General features: G+C 42.1%; 2 protein-coding genes across 3 annotated transcripts in view; both read left to right on the top strand.

The window, feature by feature from the left end:
• The first annotated feature begins 2,745 nt into the window (after window positions 1-2,745).
• atp6v0b (ATPase H+ transporting V0 subunit b) lies at window positions 2,746-11,712 on the top strand. The gene is made up of 8 exons (XM_018753142.2): window positions 2,746-3,014; window positions 6,072-6,120; window positions 6,509-6,592; window positions 7,179-7,256; window positions 7,412-7,481; window positions 7,687-7,738; window positions 8,861-9,051; window positions 9,528-11,712. The coding sequence occupies exons 1-8, from the start codon at window positions 2,948-2,950 to the stop codon at window positions 9,552-9,554; spliced, it is 618 nt and encodes a 205-aa protein (XP_018608658.1). The 5' UTR covers window positions 2,746-2,947; the 3' UTR covers window positions 9,555-11,712.
• Window positions 11,713-16,500: 4,788 nt separating this feature from the next.
• b4galt2 (UDP-Gal:betaGlcNAc beta 1,4- galactosyltransferase, polypeptide 2) overlaps window positions 16,501-18,597 on the top strand; it is a 118,104-nt gene continuing 116,007 nt past the window's right edge. Inside the window, exon 1 of one of the 2 annotated variants that reach the window (XM_018753681.2) lies at window positions 16,501-17,092. The gene's annotated coding sequence lies outside the window, so the exon portion shown is untranslated. Of the gene's footprint in view, window positions 17,093-17,682; window positions 17,705-18,597 lie in introns of those variants that run through there. The other variant, XM_018753682.2, reaches the window with a different exon arrangement.

Below are 18,597 nucleotides of genomic sequence, written 5' to 3'. Positions count from 1 at the left end.
CTCACTGATGAATCAGGGTGACTGATAGCATAGTGGTTAGAGCTTCTGCCTTTAGACCTCAAGGTTGTAGGTTTGAACCCTCACCTCCTGATGTATTATCCCTCAGGAAGGTATTTACCCTTGATTGCTCTAGTAAAATTACCCAGCTGTGTAAATGAGTAAACACTTGTAAAGAACTTAAGATTGTAAGTCCCTCTAGGGAAAAAAGAAACAGCTCAATGAATAAATGTAATGTCCTCTATATGACATTTGCTGTATTCTTCAGAAGGAAAGCATTGACCAACAATTTACTGCTGTGAGTTTATGGTCAGGTGGCCTTGGAAAAAAAAAAACAGAAGCAGGAAAAGAGTCTTTTACAGACTGTGCTATTTAGAGTGAAAAATCCAGGGATGACGAAAATTTTCTTGTCACAGGTCATGAGAAACATATGCAAGCATTTGTGCTACACCAGAATTTCCATTTTTTTTTTACCAGAGGACATTTAATTTATTTAGGGATTTTAGGACACACTCTGCGCCATGGATATGCTTTAAAAGCTAATCAGTTTTCAGCAGTTTAATATTATAGGCCATTTTATCTCTACATTCTTTCATATTCAGTTTCTAGCATTTTCTTTTATCCTTATACAGTATTTGTTATATCTTTTATATTGCTTATATCCCAGCTCACTGCCTGTCCCTTGTTACATTCTACTTCCTTCTAAATTCATTATTAAATATATCTTACAATTAATACTTTATACATTATTGCAGTTTCTTGTAGATGTACTGTACACGATATTTAAATTCTCCTTCATTCCCAGGGTCTGTTCAGTCTATGCTAGTTAAATATGTAAATAATGTATCTTAATTCTAAAGAGTTTGACAGGGGTTTATGCTCTGGACAAGATCCTTTTAGACACACGCGAAGCTAATAATCTACCCTGGCCTGCCGCTATTCAGTCCCTCGTCTCGTGCCGTTGCCGAGAAGCAGCTGTGCTAAATTCTCACCATGTCGTCTTATTAGCTCGGCTGCCGGTGCTCCTGTCACCATGTCACAGCTGGCCAAGGGTCTGAAAGTCCCAGCCACTTTTTCTGCTCTACACGAATGGAGGAAATTGTCCTCAGGACTTTGTTTTTCAGTGGAAAGGCATTAATTTTCACTTCTGGGTGCAACGCTCTGTTGACATTTGAGCCAAAGACTTTGTGGAGAAGAGTTCAACGACGCAAATTACAGTGTGCACAAGGCTAAGAAGTTTATAGGGCCTGTTACAGACCACCAGAGGGTGGATTTTTAAAGCCAGTATGGTCGCACATTACCTGCATGGCCTTTGAAAACATACAGGACTGCAGCTTCATTGTAAAAGGACAGCTGGTAGCATACTGGTTGGCGCTACTGCCTTTGGAGCTAAAGGATGCAGGTTTGATCCCCCCCTCTAGCTATATACCCTTGAGCAAGATAGTTACCCTAAATTGTGCTCATAAAATGAGCCAGCTCTATAAATAACTGTAAGCTTAATATTATAAATTTCTCTGGAGAAAAGCATTGCTAACTGAATAAATGTGAAGAAAATCTATTCAGGTGAATGTCAAGCAGATGCTCTAAGTTTGTATGTTCCTGTGTTATATTCCATCTATAAATAGATGAATGATAAAAGTAGTAACAGCCACAGGTTTTGCAAAAAGAAAACTAAAGGCAGCCAATAGTCAGAAGTTCTCCCAGTGCCTCAATACGGAGGCACGGTGGGTTAGGCCGGGTCCCGCTCTCTGCTGGGTCTGGGGTTCGAGTCCCGCTTGGGATGCCTTGTGATGAACTGGCATCCCATCCTGGGTGTGTCCCCTCCCCTCCGGCCTTGCACCCTGTGTTGCTGGATTAGGCTCCGGTTCGCTGCAGCCCCGCTCGGGACAAGCGGCTTCAGCCAGCCAGTGTGGTAGTGTAGTGAGTGGAGCTGTAGCCTGACCCTAAGGTTGCAGGTTTGAATCCCACCTCCAGCTGTCATACCCTTGAACGAGGTACTTACCTTAAGTTGCTCCTCTAAAATCATCCAGCTGTATAAAGGTGTCAATAAAGTAGGTATCTTAACACTGTAAGTCACTTTGGAGCAAAGTATCAGCTAGATGAGTAAGTGGTACACCCGGTGAAAGCTGCGGATACACATAAACAAGGATGCCGATCTAGATGTATAACCCTGTGCACATGGGTAATGATTTGCCAAATATTATACGACAGGTGTGGTGACATTGCGCGTAGACTAGTGCTTCACGGCAGCGCTTTCCAGCTGACATGTACCTGATAATCTGCATTAAGTAAAAACGGATATCTTTAAACTGCATTTGTCTTAAGTTCATAACTACAGACTAGAGACTCAACTTGTGTCTTCAACCTGTGTTTTATACTCGTCCCAAAAGCCATTACTATGAGACGGTACTTTGTTTGTGTAAATCTACTACCATCATTGCGAATGAAATTATATTATTAAAGAACACAGAAGTGTTGTGGTTTAAGGCAACTTGTTTAAAACTTAAGTAGTGTCCAGGTGACGGTACACCGGTGTGAAAGAGGCACACACTTCACACACAGTTTGAGGGCACTAGCGGCAGTAACGCTCGCTACTGCTTCGACAGCGTCAGTCATTTTTCTCTTTCTCCAGTGCCACAGGTGGCAGTATAACACAGCTCGCGCCACGAGTCGACGACACGAAACCACTGAAGAAGAAAACATGGCTGCGTCGCCGGGTCACGTGGTGCACGTTGCGGTCACATCGGCGTCACATGATCGGCTGCTGACTGCTGTGCGAGTTTTTTTGATGGATACACGGTTCCTCATTCGGTTTTTTCCACCTAGAAATATACGGATTATCGCAGCACGGCAGTTAGCTTAGCTACTCGAGGACATTCCTGGGAAGAAATACAGTTGATGACCGCTGACAAATACTAGGTAGCTAGTGGGTTAACAGAGCTTTGGCACGATGAATGGGCACGCTATTCTGTACACCGGGGTCACTGTGGCCTTCTGGAGCACCCTGCTCATCGTCGGTAAGCGCATTCTCGCCTCTTTCCCTCGTAAAACTACATCGCAGAGAAGTTACCTTGCTTTAATTTTGTGTTCATTATTTACCAGTGTCGACATCTTCCTCAGCTGTATTGTCTCCCAAAGACTCGCTGTAGTTAATTGCCGCTGCGGCTGAGCAGTTAGCGCTTTTCTGCAGCTAGCTAGTAGCTAATAGCGAGCTAGCCTTGAATTCCCCGCTGAAAATGTAATAAAGCGTTTTAACGCGGAGGCACTTAAATATATTTTTACTTTATTTTTTTTCTTTTGTAATTTTGGTCGCAAATTTTAATTTTGTCTGTTCGTTTTCCATTTTTTGTACGTCAGATGGATTTGCAGTAGCTTGAGTCAAGCTCCACGAGATTAGCCGGCCAGCCCGGGCCGGAGCTGTGCTGGAATCATCATGATCATCAGGATCACATATAATGATGATATGTAATTGGGGGCAAAATAAAAAAAGAAATAAATTTAAATATATGGTTTGGGTTTCCTAAATCTGCAAATGCCTCGTGAGAGCACTTACACTAGGAGTCACTGAACTGTTCTGTCTTTTCATTCTACATTTACATTTGACATTTACTGCCATGATGGCTGCAGTTTTGCTATTTAATTTAAGCCGGGAAGTCACTTAAATACTTGTTTGTATTTCCTGTGTGTTTAGGTTGAGCATCTTCTCACTGAGGGTTTCTCACCTTTAGAAATTTCAGCTTGTTAGGACGGGATTTTTTTTTATTTTTATTAATTTTTATTAATAATTGTTTCGTAACTCAGAAAATTTGTGGAATCTGGACGTTTGTCCAATGGAAAAACTTGTCATTTTGTTGCAGCTGAAGTGCAGAGAGGAAACAAGCCTTAGTTAGTTGGTTTACAGTTTAGTCTCCATGAATTTCGCTTCTGTTTTCTGCCTTTTCTTGCAGTTGCCTCAGCGCACACACTTGTGGATGAATTGGGAAACAATTCAGAAGTGTGTATTCCTCTCTTTTTTTTTTTTTTTCTTTCCTTTTGGTTTTTGCTTCTCCTGGACTTTCCTGCGATTGTTTCTTTTTCTTAAGGATTCTCTAACACATTTTGACATGTCAGGGTGAATGTTCACGCTCTTTGAATCATTTGGCAGAAGCATATAACTCAACATACAAAAGTGCGCTGCGCAGAATATAAACATGAAAAAGGATTATAGTCAAGAAAATTAAAAATGAATAGCAAAAATATGCACAAACTCTACTGTCCATATAAGACTTCTAATTACATATAATAAGAGCCTGTAATTAAGTCTTTAGTATATGACTGATCTCCTTTTGTTTTATGTAAATATGTTAATACTAGACAATTATGTTGCTGGTCATTCTTTTTTTTTTTTTTTTTTTTAAACTCAAAACCAATATTGACTGCTGAGATTACAACTTGGAGTTGTCTTGAGGTTAGTCAGGTTTTTTTCAGGTTTAGTAAAAGAGCCCGATGAAACAAAATAAAGGGAAGTGAACACTTCTGCTTTTACCATTTTCCAAGATGTGGTTGGAGGACATGCGGCATTTTGAAGCTGGGTGAGATTTTTGAGCCCCTAAGCAAGACATAAAAACATAAATACAATGTAAACACACTTGCCTCCTCAAAAAGTAGCTGCCCTTCTTTTAGGGGACAGTTGGTACTGTAGTTGGGCAGCATGGTGGCACAGCCAGTATCGCTGCTGTCTCACAGTGCCTGGGTGGTGTGAGAGGGCATGGGTTCGATCCCCGTTCAGTCTGTGTGGCGTTTGCATGTTCTCCCCATGTCTGCGTGGGTTTCCTCCCACAGTCATGCTGTTCAGGTTCACCCACAGTGTGTGTGAGTGACAGAGAGAGTGTGTTTTGCTGATGTATGGCTGAGTGACCCATTGTAAGTAGTGTATCTAGCAGTGTAAGTCACCTTGGAGAATAAGGTGTGTGGGCTGATAACACTACATAGAGTTCATTGGAAGTCGCTTTAGAGAAAACGTCTGCTAAATAAATGTAAATGTAGTAGTTTTGAGCCGCTGATTTTGGACCCAGAATTCGCAAGTTCGAATCTCACCTCTGGCTGTAGTACCCTTGAGCAAAGTACTTACTTTAAAATAGCTCCAGTAAAAATTACCCAGCTGTATAAATGGGTAAATACTGTAATTGTAAATACCTCAACATTGTAAGTCACTTTAAATAAAAGCATCAGCTAAATGAATAAATGTAAGATGCCAGTATGAAAAGTACCACAGTCAGCTTGATTACATTACACAGGTGTGTTTACACTGTTCAAGACATCACAAGAGCCAGTAGCTGCCCTCTTTGAAGTGGAGAGTTCACACACTACGGAAACCCAAGTAGAACACAGGAGGTGGCTGCCTCAGTATGTCAGAGGTGATCTGTGCAGCTCTGTGGTCTGCATTTCTGGCAGACATCTGATACAAGTAAATGATTTGTCTGTTTCAGAAGTGACTAGTATTATAGCAGCCATTTAGTTTGATCATTGACGTTTTTATTGCAAGCTACTCATTACAGTGTTAAGTCCTCACAAAAATAACATTTACAACAAAACCCATATAACAAGGCATCTGTGCCTACATTTGGGGTCTAAAAAGTGTGCTACTTTTAAAGCATATTTCAATGAGTGCCTGAAAACACAAACTGAGATGAATTACTAATCAGTATCCCGGACTAGGGGTGCGGTGGCGCAGTGGGTTGGACCACAGTCCTGCTCTCCGGTGGGTCTAGGGTTCGAGTCCCGCTTGGGGTGCCTTGCGACGGACTGGCGTCCCGTCCTGGGTGTGTCCCCTCCCCCTCCGGCCTTACGCCCTGAGTTGCCGGGTTAGGCTCCGGTTCCCCGTGACCCCGTATGGGACAAGCGGTTCTGAAAATGTATGTGTGTGTGTGTGTGTGTGTGTGTGTGTGTGTGTGTGTGTGTGTATCCCGGACTACAGTTTCTAACTGTTCAAACTGGTGTACAAGTGCACTTCGAAGTACTGAGTTACATTTTCAGAAATGTTATGCCATCCATTTTCTGTAGATGTGTTGGTTTTTAACGCCTGTTTCTTGTAGGTATTTGCTATACAATTTTCGACCTTGGGTTCCGATTTGACGTGGCATGGTGAGTACAGTGTGAGACCTACTGTAAAGTGTATGGTCTTCATTTGTTAATAGCTCTGCTTATATTGATATTGGTACTGTTTATTAGCAAAATTGTTACTTAGTCACTTTTTATTTGAATTACAGATCTGTTTATATGAAGTAATGCTTTACTAGAATAGTTTGGATGGAGTACCTTACCCAAAGGAGGTTTTCAAACATTTGCTGTCACCTAACAAGTCTGGCCTTTGACAGTATGCTACCTGCATATGTCCCCCATTACCACAAAAACAGGCCCATAACAAGGCTGTATTGCAATGACTGTAGACAGTCTGCCTACGACACTTTTTTTGTGTGTGTTAAATCTGCATGGCAGTAAATGGAGTTGTTGCTCTTTTGCTATATTTCAGGTTTCTGACAGAGACCTCTCCGTTCATGTGGGCCAACTTGGGGATCGGCCTGGCTATCTCCCTCTCAGTGGTAGGAGCTGCATGGTGAGTTTCCGTCATGCGCCTTTCGCTGATTTTACATTTGCATTCACTGAATTGGTAACTGAAAACATTTACCAATTTTTAAAGATAGATTAAATGTTTTTGAGGCTATTACATTAGTGACTGCTGAGATTTGAGTCTTCAATATTTTTAATCTCTAGTAAGATCTGGTTTCAACATATTTGGACTGATGTTCCTGTATTTCCAAAACCATATTTTTTTTGTTTGGAAAAATTTCTCCTAATTACTCAGACTGACTTGTTTTGAGACAGTCATCTTCAACGGAGGACTTAGGAGAACTGTTGTTGACTGGATGTTTCTTAGTCAGGTTTCCTCATTTTATGTTATTCCATGTGATTATGAATATAGCTTCCAATTTGTCTTTGAAGTCACCATTTTTTTTATGGACTTACAGGCCTGCTTTTTCAATACCCTTTATGAAAATACCTTTTCAATAATAGTGTTTAAATACTTTCAAACTGTCCATGTACTAATTATGGTACTAGTACCGTGGAAACACTGCAGCACCTTCTTGGTTACTTCAGTCTAGAGTTCTGCTGAATATCTCACTTGGGTATTTTACTTGCAGGGGTATCTACATCACTGGCTCCAGCATTATTGGGGGTGGTGTAAAAGCACCAAGGATTAAAACAAAGAACCTTGTCAGGTATATGTTGAACCTGTGCATATATTTTAATTGTCTGATGGACTTTGCTGCACACTGCTTGTAAAGGCATATCTGCTTTACAAAGTAGATTTTATATTGATACTGGTATTTCTTTAATTGATTGTATTTATTCATTTAATTTTTTTTGGCACCAGCATTATTTTCTGTGAAGCTGTTGCCATCTATGGGATCATAATGGCGATTGTCATAAGCAACATGGCCGAGGTGAGTATCATGCTGGGAGGGTAAAGTCTGTTTCCTACTGCCTGTGATGTCACTTAATATTTAAAGAACCAAATGTTAACATGGGTAGGTCTGACATTTTATTTCCAATGTCACTGTTCTTTCTGCTTAGAGACAAGCAGCAGATGTACCACTTAAGCCTTGTATGTTACACGTATAAACAGACACTCTTTCTCTTTCGCTGTAGAACTTCAGTGGCACCACCCCAGACACCATAGGAGCACGGAACTACCAAGCTGGTACAGCAATCCATTTTAATGTTTTTTCTTGCTTTACTGAAGGATTCATTTTGATAATGTACAGTGCCAGTTTAAAGTTGAATACATGTGGGCAATATAAAGTATATACTTGGATGAACTGGACAAAAGAGTGATGGCAAAGTCTCCCAGTCATGTCCTCGGTCTCTGGAGACTGCTGCAGAAGAGTTGAGAGGTCATAACAGATCATTTTCAGCTCTAACCAAACACAAAGGTAGAATTCAGTTGCTGGAAACAAGACTTTTGACTGACTTGAGTCAGTGATCTGACTGCTTTCAGGATGGTGGAAATGAATCACTTTGGAACAAATTGCAGGAATATGGAAACATAGTTGTTGTAGTTGTTTTTGACACAAGGGGGCAGTCATGTGTTTCATAAGGAGTACTTGTTTCGAGGGCCTGGTGTAAGTTCTTTGGGATGTTGAATTCAGGTGGTGGTACTGGTGAACCTGCTTCTTTGACAGGTAACAGAACAAAGAAAAGAACAAAAAAAAATTATCTGTGGCCATCGAATAAAAGGTTAAAGAGTTACAGAGAAGCGTATTAAGAGTTCAAAGATTACTGAAGTTATTTTGGTACGGTGGCACAGCGAGTAGTGCTGCTGTCTCACAGCACCTGGGTGGTGCGAGAGGACGTGAGTTCGATCCCCGCTCAGTCTGTGTGGAGTTTGCATGTTCTCTCCATGTCTGCGTGGGTTTCTTCCAGGTGCTCCGGTTTCCTCCCACACTCCAAAGACATGCTGTTCAGGTTCACCCATAGTGTGTGAGTGACAGAGAGAGTGTGTTCCACTGATGTATGGATGAGTGACCCATTGTAAGCAGTGTATCTAGCAGTGTAAGTCACCTTGGTGAATAAGGTGTGTGAGCTGGTAACACTACATAGAGTTCATTGGAAGTTGCTTTGGAGAAAAGCATCTGCTAAATAAATAAATGTTATTTAGGTTGTTAGTGAAGTAATTTTGCTGTAATGAGCTAGAGGCTGATACGGTGGGGTACAAGCGTAAGCATCCCTCGAGATAATGTGCATGTTTGTTGGGTGGGCTTCACACCTGACTGCTGTGGTTCCCTCTCCTGGTTGCTGAACTTGTCTCTGTCTTTGTTTCCAGGTTACTCCATGTTTGGAGCTGGCCTCACTGTGGGCTTCTCCAACCTCTTCTGTGGCATCTGTGTTGGCATCGTGGGTAGCGGCGCCGCCCTGGCCGACGCCCAGAATGCCAGTCTCTTTGTCAAGATCCTGATCGTGGAAATCTTTGGCAGCGCCATTGGACTCTTCGGAGTCATCGTGGCCATTCTGCAGGTAACAGATGTACTCCAAGTTTTATTGTTTCAATGGTTTAGGAAATGCCTAAATATCATAGTAAACATACTAAAGACATAGATGGTCGTAATTAAATTTATTATTACTTTAATAGAAACACAATGGTTTTATTAGCCATCTTCTGTGAGAAAAATATTTTCTTAGAACAATGTTTCGTGTAATTACACTTTTTTTTTTTTTTTTTTTTTAAATAAAATATGTTCTGGAGAACTTAAGTGAAAAATAGTATCTGTAGCTCTGATACATTGCTTTCAATGATAGGTTTCTGTTTTTTTTTTTTTTTTTTACATTGAATAGCCAAATTGACAGCATGAAATAAGTTTTGTTACATGGTGGGTTTTATGTTTGCCTAAGTGGCCATATTGCATTAAAACACAAAAGAAAATATATTAGAATTCATTGAATAAGGAAGTAACTGTTTAATACCACTATGCCACCGTTTCTTTCCTCTGTAGACTTCAAAAGTTAAGATGGGTGACTAGAAGATGAGTGAAGCGTGATCATCTCAAGAAGCTATATTTTGCTTTTGTGTATTGTGTATATATGTAGTAACTTATTCAAATGCTTCTTTCTGGCATGTCCATGACCTTTTGATCCATTATTTGCTGAAGGATATCTGATTTTGGAAACTTCAGCACTCATCAGCTCAGTAATACCTTTGCACCATGTTGTCTTAAAGAAATGCAACTTTAAAGTTAAATGCTAGTTTGCAAGTCTTTTAGACAAATTCTCCATTTTTAAACGTGAGTTTATAGGATTTGCTGAAAATATAAATCGGTTTCACAGTATTTCAGATATCACTTTTTGTTTATAAAATGAAATGGTTCAAATGGCCATATAAAACCATAGAAGCAGTAAGTGTTTTTGAATTATTGAATGGTTTCACAGTAGCGAGGTGACTCAATATTTTGAGGGTTTACCGCTCACTAAAAATCTGCAGTGAATTTGTGAACATACACTGGAATTTCAGATGAATACACTCAACCCATTTTTTTTCACCTCGTGCTACACAAAAATATTGCTTTCCAGTGGTGCGAGTAATGGCTTCTAAGGTACTATCTGTACTGTGCGAGAGTGTGAGAATTACATTGTGAAGTAGTTTGCTGTGTGTCAAATGGTAGTACAAACATGTAAACATTCTGTGACCAGTGCTTTGTATTCGGAGTGAGCGTACAAAGGGATAAGGCAAATGAACCCAGTCACATGACCCCAGTCACATGACAGTTGCCATTACCTGTTTGTCTTTCCATCCTTTCGTTTTGTTTCTACCAACTGCCTTTTTCTACTGGTGTTTCGTACCGATTTCAATGTGGGACTAGAATGTGCGAGGGGGAAAAAAAAAACAGGAACTTACTCAAAATGTGTGCATTGTAAGTGTGTTGTGTAATAATTGAATTATTCTGTATGAAATTATATTGATTGCTGTTGGAAAGAGGTTCTATATCTGCTGATATGGATGTGAACAAGGACAGATAATCTATGATTTAAAGAATATTAAAGTTGAAGAATATTATTGTACACATAAGGATGTCTATATATTGTACTTTAATGATTATACACCTATAGCTGAAAATGTGTACAGTAATCTTAGTATTTGACTGTAAATGGCCCCTGTACACCACCGTACTCTCTGTCCATGACACTGCAGTGACCTTGTGAAGCAGCAGTTATCCATCTTGGTTTTGGATGTTTTTAAAGGGGTACTTTTGAATCATAAATCTTGAATCATTTATAAGTTGTCTTATTGATTTACTGTTGCTGTGTTTATAACCAAACCACCCTCATTCACTAGAAATGACCAAAATAAATACTCTGTTAATTGTTCAACAAACTGTCTTCATTCTTAAAGGACCACTTTTTGTGTTGTAGCATTAATTGCTATTAAAATGTAATTTTCTTTTTTTAAAATCTGTTCGTATACCATTTGCTTGACTAACCTGTCTTCAGAGCATATTTCAGTCAGAACAAGTGTTCTATTCTTATCCACTATAAACCAAAATGAGCTTGTCCCAAACGATCTTTGTACTTTTTTCTTGTTTATGTTCCTCTGCCAAGGTAAATTTCAAGTACGCTGTACATAACGTGGCTTGTGTGTTCAGGGCCTCCATGTTTGACCACGTTTGTTTGATATGTGTATAACAGTATAGATTCACAAATGTGTGCTATTGTCTCATGTCAACCAAAAATACTGATTTGAAACTGAATTTTTGCATTTTGCATATAATTTTCCTTAGTTTATTTTAGCTGAGCTTTTAACAGGCAAACCACAGATCTTGTGTACAAAAGTAATCAGATGACTTTTACACTGATCTAAAAATTACTGTAATTTGGGTAAAGTGCACATCATTCCATCCATATTAGATTTTACTTTTCATGTATGATGTCCTTATATTCATATAAGATGTAATTATTTGTGAGTTATATCATTAAAAAAGTCACTCTTCTGTATATGGCATGCCCTAAGTAATGTAAATGTTTTCACGGTGAGGCACATAGGCCACCCTCTCTGTTTCCGTGACTGTGTCTTATGTTCATGTTGTGAGACTGTTCTTTTATTTCCTAAGAATGTGTCAGTGGTTTCTTTTGATGAGTTGTCCTTCAAGTTCTGTGGAGGAATAAAACATTCAGATGTGACATGTATTTCAGACTTAAGTTGCCATTTCTGAGGAAGATGCTGTTTTTAATTAATTTCATTCTTGTTTTAACACCGGAAGATATTGTGGATTGTTGTGACATGAGGTTCCCAGTAGGGGGCAGGAGAGACCACCTGTTTTAATTGACAGTGGTAATCAGTCAGGGATTCTCTTTTCCAGACCTGTCCTTGTGAGGAAAGGTTAGATCTGTTTTCACTATGGATGGAACAACAGATCATCTGAAGCACCTCGCACACACACACTTCCCGCAGTCAGAATGTCTTTACACTTTGAGGGGGAACCTCTGCAAACTGAGACTTGTTTCTTCATTGTTCTCATGCGTTTTTCCACACGGCTTACAGGTTCAAGTGTGGCGCAGCGCATACAGCTGTCGCTTCTGTCGTCATAGATGTTTGAACCTGGTCCACCTGCTGCCCCACATACAGTTTTTGTAGAGTAGGAGTTGGATTCAAACCTACCATCTTGGATTATGCAGCACCTGTGATGCCTTGTGAATCATCTCCCATGAGGCCTGTGTGAAGTTGGGTTCTGCGTGATGAGGCCAGAGCCCTTCGCTTCGTACGAGTCCCCAGCTCCCTGTGTTTACACTGGTCTCCATGACGACCTCCCGTCACCTTGTTGAGTGTAGGACAGTCTGACCCTGGGTTGTGTGTGTGTGTGTGTCAGGGGCCCCAGACTGCTCCGGTAAAATATTCTCATTTATAAAAGGGTAAAAATGGAAGTCGTTTTGGATGAAAGCATCAGCTGCGCAATGAAATAGAAATACACATGAGCTGACTCATAGCTTCCCATGATTTATAATCTTCATAAGAGTGCATTTTAAAATATCACTGAGCAAAAATGTTACTCTCTTTTACTGCCTCTGACTACAACTTTGAATCTATTGAAAATACCCTCTGGTTGTTGATATGTCAGTGCTGCTATGGATTTTCCCTTTTTTCAGAAACAAATTATTAATTATAGCCATTTCTCCCATCTCCGGAAGGGATTTTTTTTTCCCTGTTTATGGTTGAAATTTTATGCTTTGTTTTAACTACTAGCATGAAACATTTTAATAAAGGAGTTCTTAATGTAACAATAACATTTAAGAATGATAACACTAGTATTTCTTTTTAAAAAAGACATAACTAAGACTTGAAGGAGAGGTGTTCTCTAGAATGTTCCTTTTGTTGTTCCACAGCTCGGAGAGGCCCGTCTGCAGAACGAACAAACTGCATGTTAGAAACGCCATCTTTCGCCAATAGCTGTATGTGACATTTTCGCCGACCTGTGTCACGTCCCTTTTAGCTATTAATATGCATTCTTATGATATTAAGAATTATGTAACATGATACAGGGCAGAATGTGGCGTCATCAGTCGGCGCCCGTGTTTTTGTGCACTTTGACTGTCAAAGGACACGCTGCACCGTCTGCGCTGAGGACCACGTCCAGAGCTATTCATCTGAGCTCCAGCCTTGGAGAACTCTTAGCACCATCGCGGCAACCCCAGCAGAACATGACGTCTCTGAGCAGCAGGGCGGGTTGCCGGATCATTCCGATACAAGACTCGCTTCGCTGCTGCTGCGGAGCGTGCGCTCAACTCGCTTTCCAGCAAAGCTTCATAGGTAGCAAGCAGTAGTGGCCCGTGTGGCTGGGATCCGAGTGAGTAGGTGGCTTCTTGGAAGGAGAGGTCAAGGTACAGAAAGTGTAAAAAGAGTGCTCACCTGGCCTCAGCTCTTTGCCTGTGTTTCGCACTAGACAGTGACACCAGAGTAAGGAAGGGATCTGCATCAGGAGTAGGAAGTAAGTGCCTGTGCAGTTGGACGTGGGTTCGACGCCCATTTGGTATGTGTGGGGTTTCAATGTTCTCACCGTGTTCACACTGATTTCCTCCGGGTGCCCTGGTTTCCTCCCACAGTTCCAAGACGTGCATTCAAGATGGGCTGGTGGCTCTAAACTGCCCGTAATGAGCGAGTGAATGAGTGCATTACAATGCTATGCTGTATAAATGAGTGTATGACTGTATGGTGCTTAGTGCAAAGCGTCAAACCCTGCAAGACTGAGAGAGTTCCTCTCTCACTCGGAACTGCTGAATCACCCTCAGCTTCCAAGAGTCTCAAAAGACATCTCTTTGGGACCCACTCCCCTCCTGATTTCCCAACTCGCTCCTCATCGGTTATATTAGCTCCCTGTGTAATGTATGCAAATGTACTCCGCATTAGATAAAGGCTTCAGTTAAATACTATTTATTAATTGTTATTGTATGTCACGTTGGAGACAAGCATCTGCTAAATGAATAAATGTAAGTGGGTGAGTGGCAATAACTCCAGAACTAGCTGGGTAATGGCCGGAAGGGCGGATTCTCCCAGGAGCCTCTGTTGCCCGCTGTCATGGGGAGAAAGTCCTCGGCCCCGTAGCGGAGCTGCTGCTCCTCCCCCGCGAGAAGTTCCAGATGAAGTGCTTTGGCCTTCCCAGGATGCTCCCCTTGTTGGGTTTCTCAGGCGTGTCCCACTGGGCTGGGACAAGCGGACAAGCGCGGATCTTGCTTCTTGGAGTCCCCCAGGAGGAGCTGTCCGTCTCCATAGAAACAGAAGACCCGGCCTGCCATACTTGACCCGCTCCCTTCAAGGCGGTCAACTGAAAGAGGATTTCGGAAATCAGAACCCTGGATGGGTCTTGGCTATTTCCTTTGATAAATCTTCAATGCAGTCAACTCAATGAATCACTATTACGGAACAGTCTTGGTTTCGTTTGGAATGTATCTTAGTTTTGGCAGTTGTTTCCACTCCCCAGAGGCTTTCGCCCAAATCCATTCGCACTGAAAACAGTCCCACTCTTTTTCCCATCGATACCGAAACAATTTGTATTAAGTTCTTTTTCACAATGCAGCTTTAATATGACACAATCGGAAGCATTTGGGCCACAGGTTTGGTTCTTTAACTAGAAGGTTGTCGACTGCCAGTTTGTTCTAATCCCTCTACTAATAAATACCCCCTGGTCCAGACCCATGTTTCATGAGACTCTCCCTTCGGCAGCTCGGGAGGGGGATTAAGATTCCCTGCGCTGCTCTCCGTTATCCTCCTCTCGGGTTGGGGATGATGATCTGTATGTTTCTAATCACTGCGTAACAAGATTCACCAGCTATAGGGTCCCTTTCTTCCAATATATCACCTACAGCTAATAAATATTAAGTCAATTTGGGTTCGAGAAACGAGTAGTTAAGATAGACTTTGATATATAATTCTGGGTTATTATAATGGCCTTTACCAACATCCGGATATAGTTTTGATGCAGTTTTTCTTTTAACAAAACACACTAGCTACTGTAGTACTACTGTCCCACTCCTGAGTCGCCCTCCCTTCCACTTTATTGCAACACAAAAGTTTTTTGCTCCTAAATTTTTACTTTTCTCATTCTCAGTTAATTTTGACCATTTGGATTGCACTAATAAAATTAGCTTAACGTGAAGTACACAAATACACTATTTTTACCTTAACATACACATCTCACACGTGATATCCCTAAACAAAAGTGCGGACAGGTTTCTGTAGGCCTGTGTTTCTTCACTGTGCAATGCTTGATTTCCTTTCGGGAAAAATATTCATAGATCATTTTCTTTTAAGTATTAAAATTTCAATAAATGTGGCGTTTCATTAAATCCTGGTGAAAATATCATATTTCAGAGAAAAATCATCTCCAGGTAAAAGTATTCTTTTCCAGAAAATGAAAATAAATGCGCTCGCTCTTTGGATTAATAATGGCCAAGTTATTAATTTTCAGAGATGCAAATTTTCTGCTTTTTATTGCACGTTTCCTTCACTTACTTGTTTTCTAAAGCATCCTTTCATAGCGGAGGGAACGTGACCCGTGTTTGTCCACCAAGCACACAGAAGGGAGTAAAACAAGCAGAACAGGGCCGTCGGGCTGCCTTCAACCACCTCGCTTCCACAGTGTTTACAGTCCATGTTTGCAAGTGTTGGTGATTCCGAAGTGAGATGTGTGGTGTTGCCACCAAAGTGGGTGAAAGAACTTTGAATGAATAGGAGTATTTACAGCAATTTGTTTCAAAGAACCTTGAAGTTGATCAAAAACAATAAAACAAAGCATGTGGGCTGTGCGAGCGGGTTTAGGTTTAATTCCTAATCAGTCTTTGTGGAGTTTGCATGTCCTCCCAGGGTTTCCTCAAGGTGCTCTGGTTTCCTCCCACAGTCCAAAGACAGGTGTTCCAGGTAAACTGGTGACTCTAAATCGCCCTGAGCGTGTGTATGCGTGAGATTGCACTTTGACGGACTCTTGTCCCGTCCGGAGTGGACTGTGCTTTACGCCTTGTGCTTCCAGGATAGGTTCTGGACCACTGCGACCCTTCAAGAGGGAATGCAATTAATGACAGTGACTCAGCTGATCTAATTTTTAATCATTCTAATTTCTAATCTTTTTTCGAAACCAGGAGGTAAGTTTTAGCGACTGTGACTAAGTCAGACGTGCTGAGATGGACTGTCGTCCTGTGTCGGGTTTGCCCTGCCTTGCACTGGCGTGTATCTTTCTGGGATCTCTAGTCCAGTACAACCCTGGACAAACCGTTATGACTCATGGGTGACTGAAAATGTTAGTGTTTTTTTTTTTTCTTTAAAGTCACTCTGGAATTACGATCAAAAGGAGTAACGGACAGCAGCGATCGTGGAGCGCAGCACATTTAAAGAACCCCGTTCGGTCGCTCCGCCGCGAGTCGGAGCCGAGTGGGAACGTTTGAGCCGCGCGGCTTTCCGTAGCCCACAATGCCTCCCAGACCCCCTTGTGTTCGCCCCAGTGCTGCACGGCGGAACCCGCCACCCCGCGATATCGGGCTGGAGGAGCGGCGCGGGAGGGACGTAGAGCCTCGCAAATCTGGACGCGCGCTGAAATAACACCGCAACCATAATGGGGGGGTGGCTGTGCCTCGCGGGCGGACTGCGCGGACCTGTCCGGCCGCGCGCCGTGCAGCGATTGGAGCGCGACGCCTGAGCGCAGCGGCGGCATCTGACGGGGGGAATAAGCGGCCACACTGCGCCTGCCTTGCTGCCGACGCTGATTTTGTTGTTGTTGTTGTTGCTGTTGTTATTGTTGAGGTGCTGGTGGTGGTCGTGGACGTGGTGGCGCGGATGCTGTTGCCGCTCTTCGCGCGCCGTTGATGTGTGTGAAAGCCCATCATCCTCCATGGCCGCTGTCCGCGTTCTCCTCGCGGCTCCCCGGCAGCGCGCAGCTCTCGCGCACAAAGCAGGCACTTCGCGGGTTTGCTGAAGAGCGACTGGGAAAAAAAGGGGAGGAAAAAAAAAAAAAGCACGAAGTGCATCAGCAGAAAGAGATGCGATCCTAGGAGGAGGCAGCGCGCGCTCGACACCTACAAGCAGGTAAAAAATATAAATAAATAGCGCAGATTTTGAACGCACGGTTTTAGAACGTAGCTCTCAGAGCACGCCCGCTTGAACTGCCATCTTTTTTTGGATTTAAAAAAAAAAATAATAAATCCCGTGTTGTATTTGCTTGCAGGACTTGATCCGAGTTCAATGCAAGGTGATGCCTTTGCATGCAGCGGCTTTCCAAAAAGAAAAAAAAAAACACCCGTGCGCAGAAATCCGGCCTCGTGCTTCTGAGCGTGTAAAGAGAATTTATTTGTTGTTGTACGAATTCAGCTTTAAATTTTAAACGAATGTTGGAAGCTCGTGGGGTTTGCAGCGGGAGCAGCTGCGGTGCCGGTTCTCTCTCTGTGCCCACACTCTCTTCTTCTTATAAGGAACACATCGCAGCAAGATCAGCTGCATCATTCTCTCAAATTCCTTAACAACGGGGCTGCTCTTGCTCGTTCTCTCTATTGTTGTACGCACATCAGTATATATATACTGCTTTATTGAGAAGCACCTTGCGTCTTGTTGTAGTTTGCCAAGTACGATCTGTGAGAGCAGCTGATGGCCCTTTGTTTGTTTTCAGGAGCTCCCCGAATATGAAGAACTGCGAACGTTGAGGTAACTGTTCGGTTTTGCGCTGCTCTCTTTCTTGTGCCTATATTCTTCAGCACTATAATATATAGTCGCTGTAACGCATCGAACAGTGACAGACTTGGCTTTCCTTGTGTACTTTTTAATTTACTTATTTACAGACGTTTAATTCCCTGCGATCGTGCACCTGCACCTCTGTTTTGGTCTGAGTCGGTGACCAACGACGAGAATGTTGAACGCGCCCCTTTTCAAAAAGGCTTTTGTTGACGTGATCATCGTAGTATATAGCGACGTGTATTAAACGTTAATAAATGCTTCCCATTTAGTGCCGCCTATGCTGCTTATTTAAAATTTATTTGCTTGCTGTTAAGGTAGCTGCACTTTACTCTGACATTTCTACTGTTTATGGTATCAACGAAAGTGTTGTGGGACGTCTGCCTAGTTCTCGGATTTTCTCAGCCATGGCCCTCTTGATTAAGTTAATTTTAAGAGTCCGAGGACTTGCTTTGTTAATCTGTGCTCTACCTGCTGCTGTGGCCGCAGCGACACTTGATGTATTAAGTCTCGGTACTTAGTAGATTAGTAGCTACACTATCCGGGCATTAGAGGGCTGTGTCCTCGCGATCCAATTATAGGTGTAGGTGCGCGAGGTGCAGTCCTTCTCCCGCCTTTTTTGTCTCCTTTAAACAGCCGTTTGTTCCCCACCTAGCGGTACCTACAAATGTCCTCTCTTGAAAGAATGCCTTATATATAATGTGTGTGTATATGTGTATACAGTATGCTTCTGTCAAATAATCCAGTGCTACCAAGCACGGGTTACAGCTGGCAGTATTAATAAAAAAGGAACATCTTTGTTACCACTTTTGGGATGGATTGGGAAGTGAAGTGACAAGTTGTGAAGATGAGTGCCAGTTGTATGG

The sequence above is a fragment of the Scleropages formosus genome, chromosome 3, assembly GCF_900964775.1.
Source record: "Scleropages formosus chromosome 3, fSclFor1.1, whole genome shotgun sequence".
Classification (NCBI taxonomy): domain Eukaryota; kingdom Metazoa; phylum Chordata; class Actinopteri; order Osteoglossiformes; family Osteoglossidae; genus Scleropages; species Scleropages formosus.
Note: the sequence above shows the minus strand (reverse complement) of the source record. Positions and strands in the feature narration are given on the sequence as shown.

What these genes read in the sequence shown, in the direction of transcription:
- atp6v0b (XM_018753142.2), top strand. Translation starts at nt 2,948, where the DNA reads ATGAATGGGCACGCTATTCTGTACACCGGGGTCACTGTGGCCTTCTGG. An exon ending in TTCCGATTTGACGTGGCATG is followed by an intron (nt 6,121 to 6,508) that starts GTGAGTACAGTG and finishes GCTATATTTCAG; the next exon opens with GTTTCTGACAGAGACCTCTC. An exon ending in TCATAAGCAACATGGCCGAG is followed by an intron (nt 7,482 to 7,686) that starts GTGAGTATCATG and finishes CTTTCGCTGTAG; the next exon opens with AACTTCAGTGGCACCACCCC.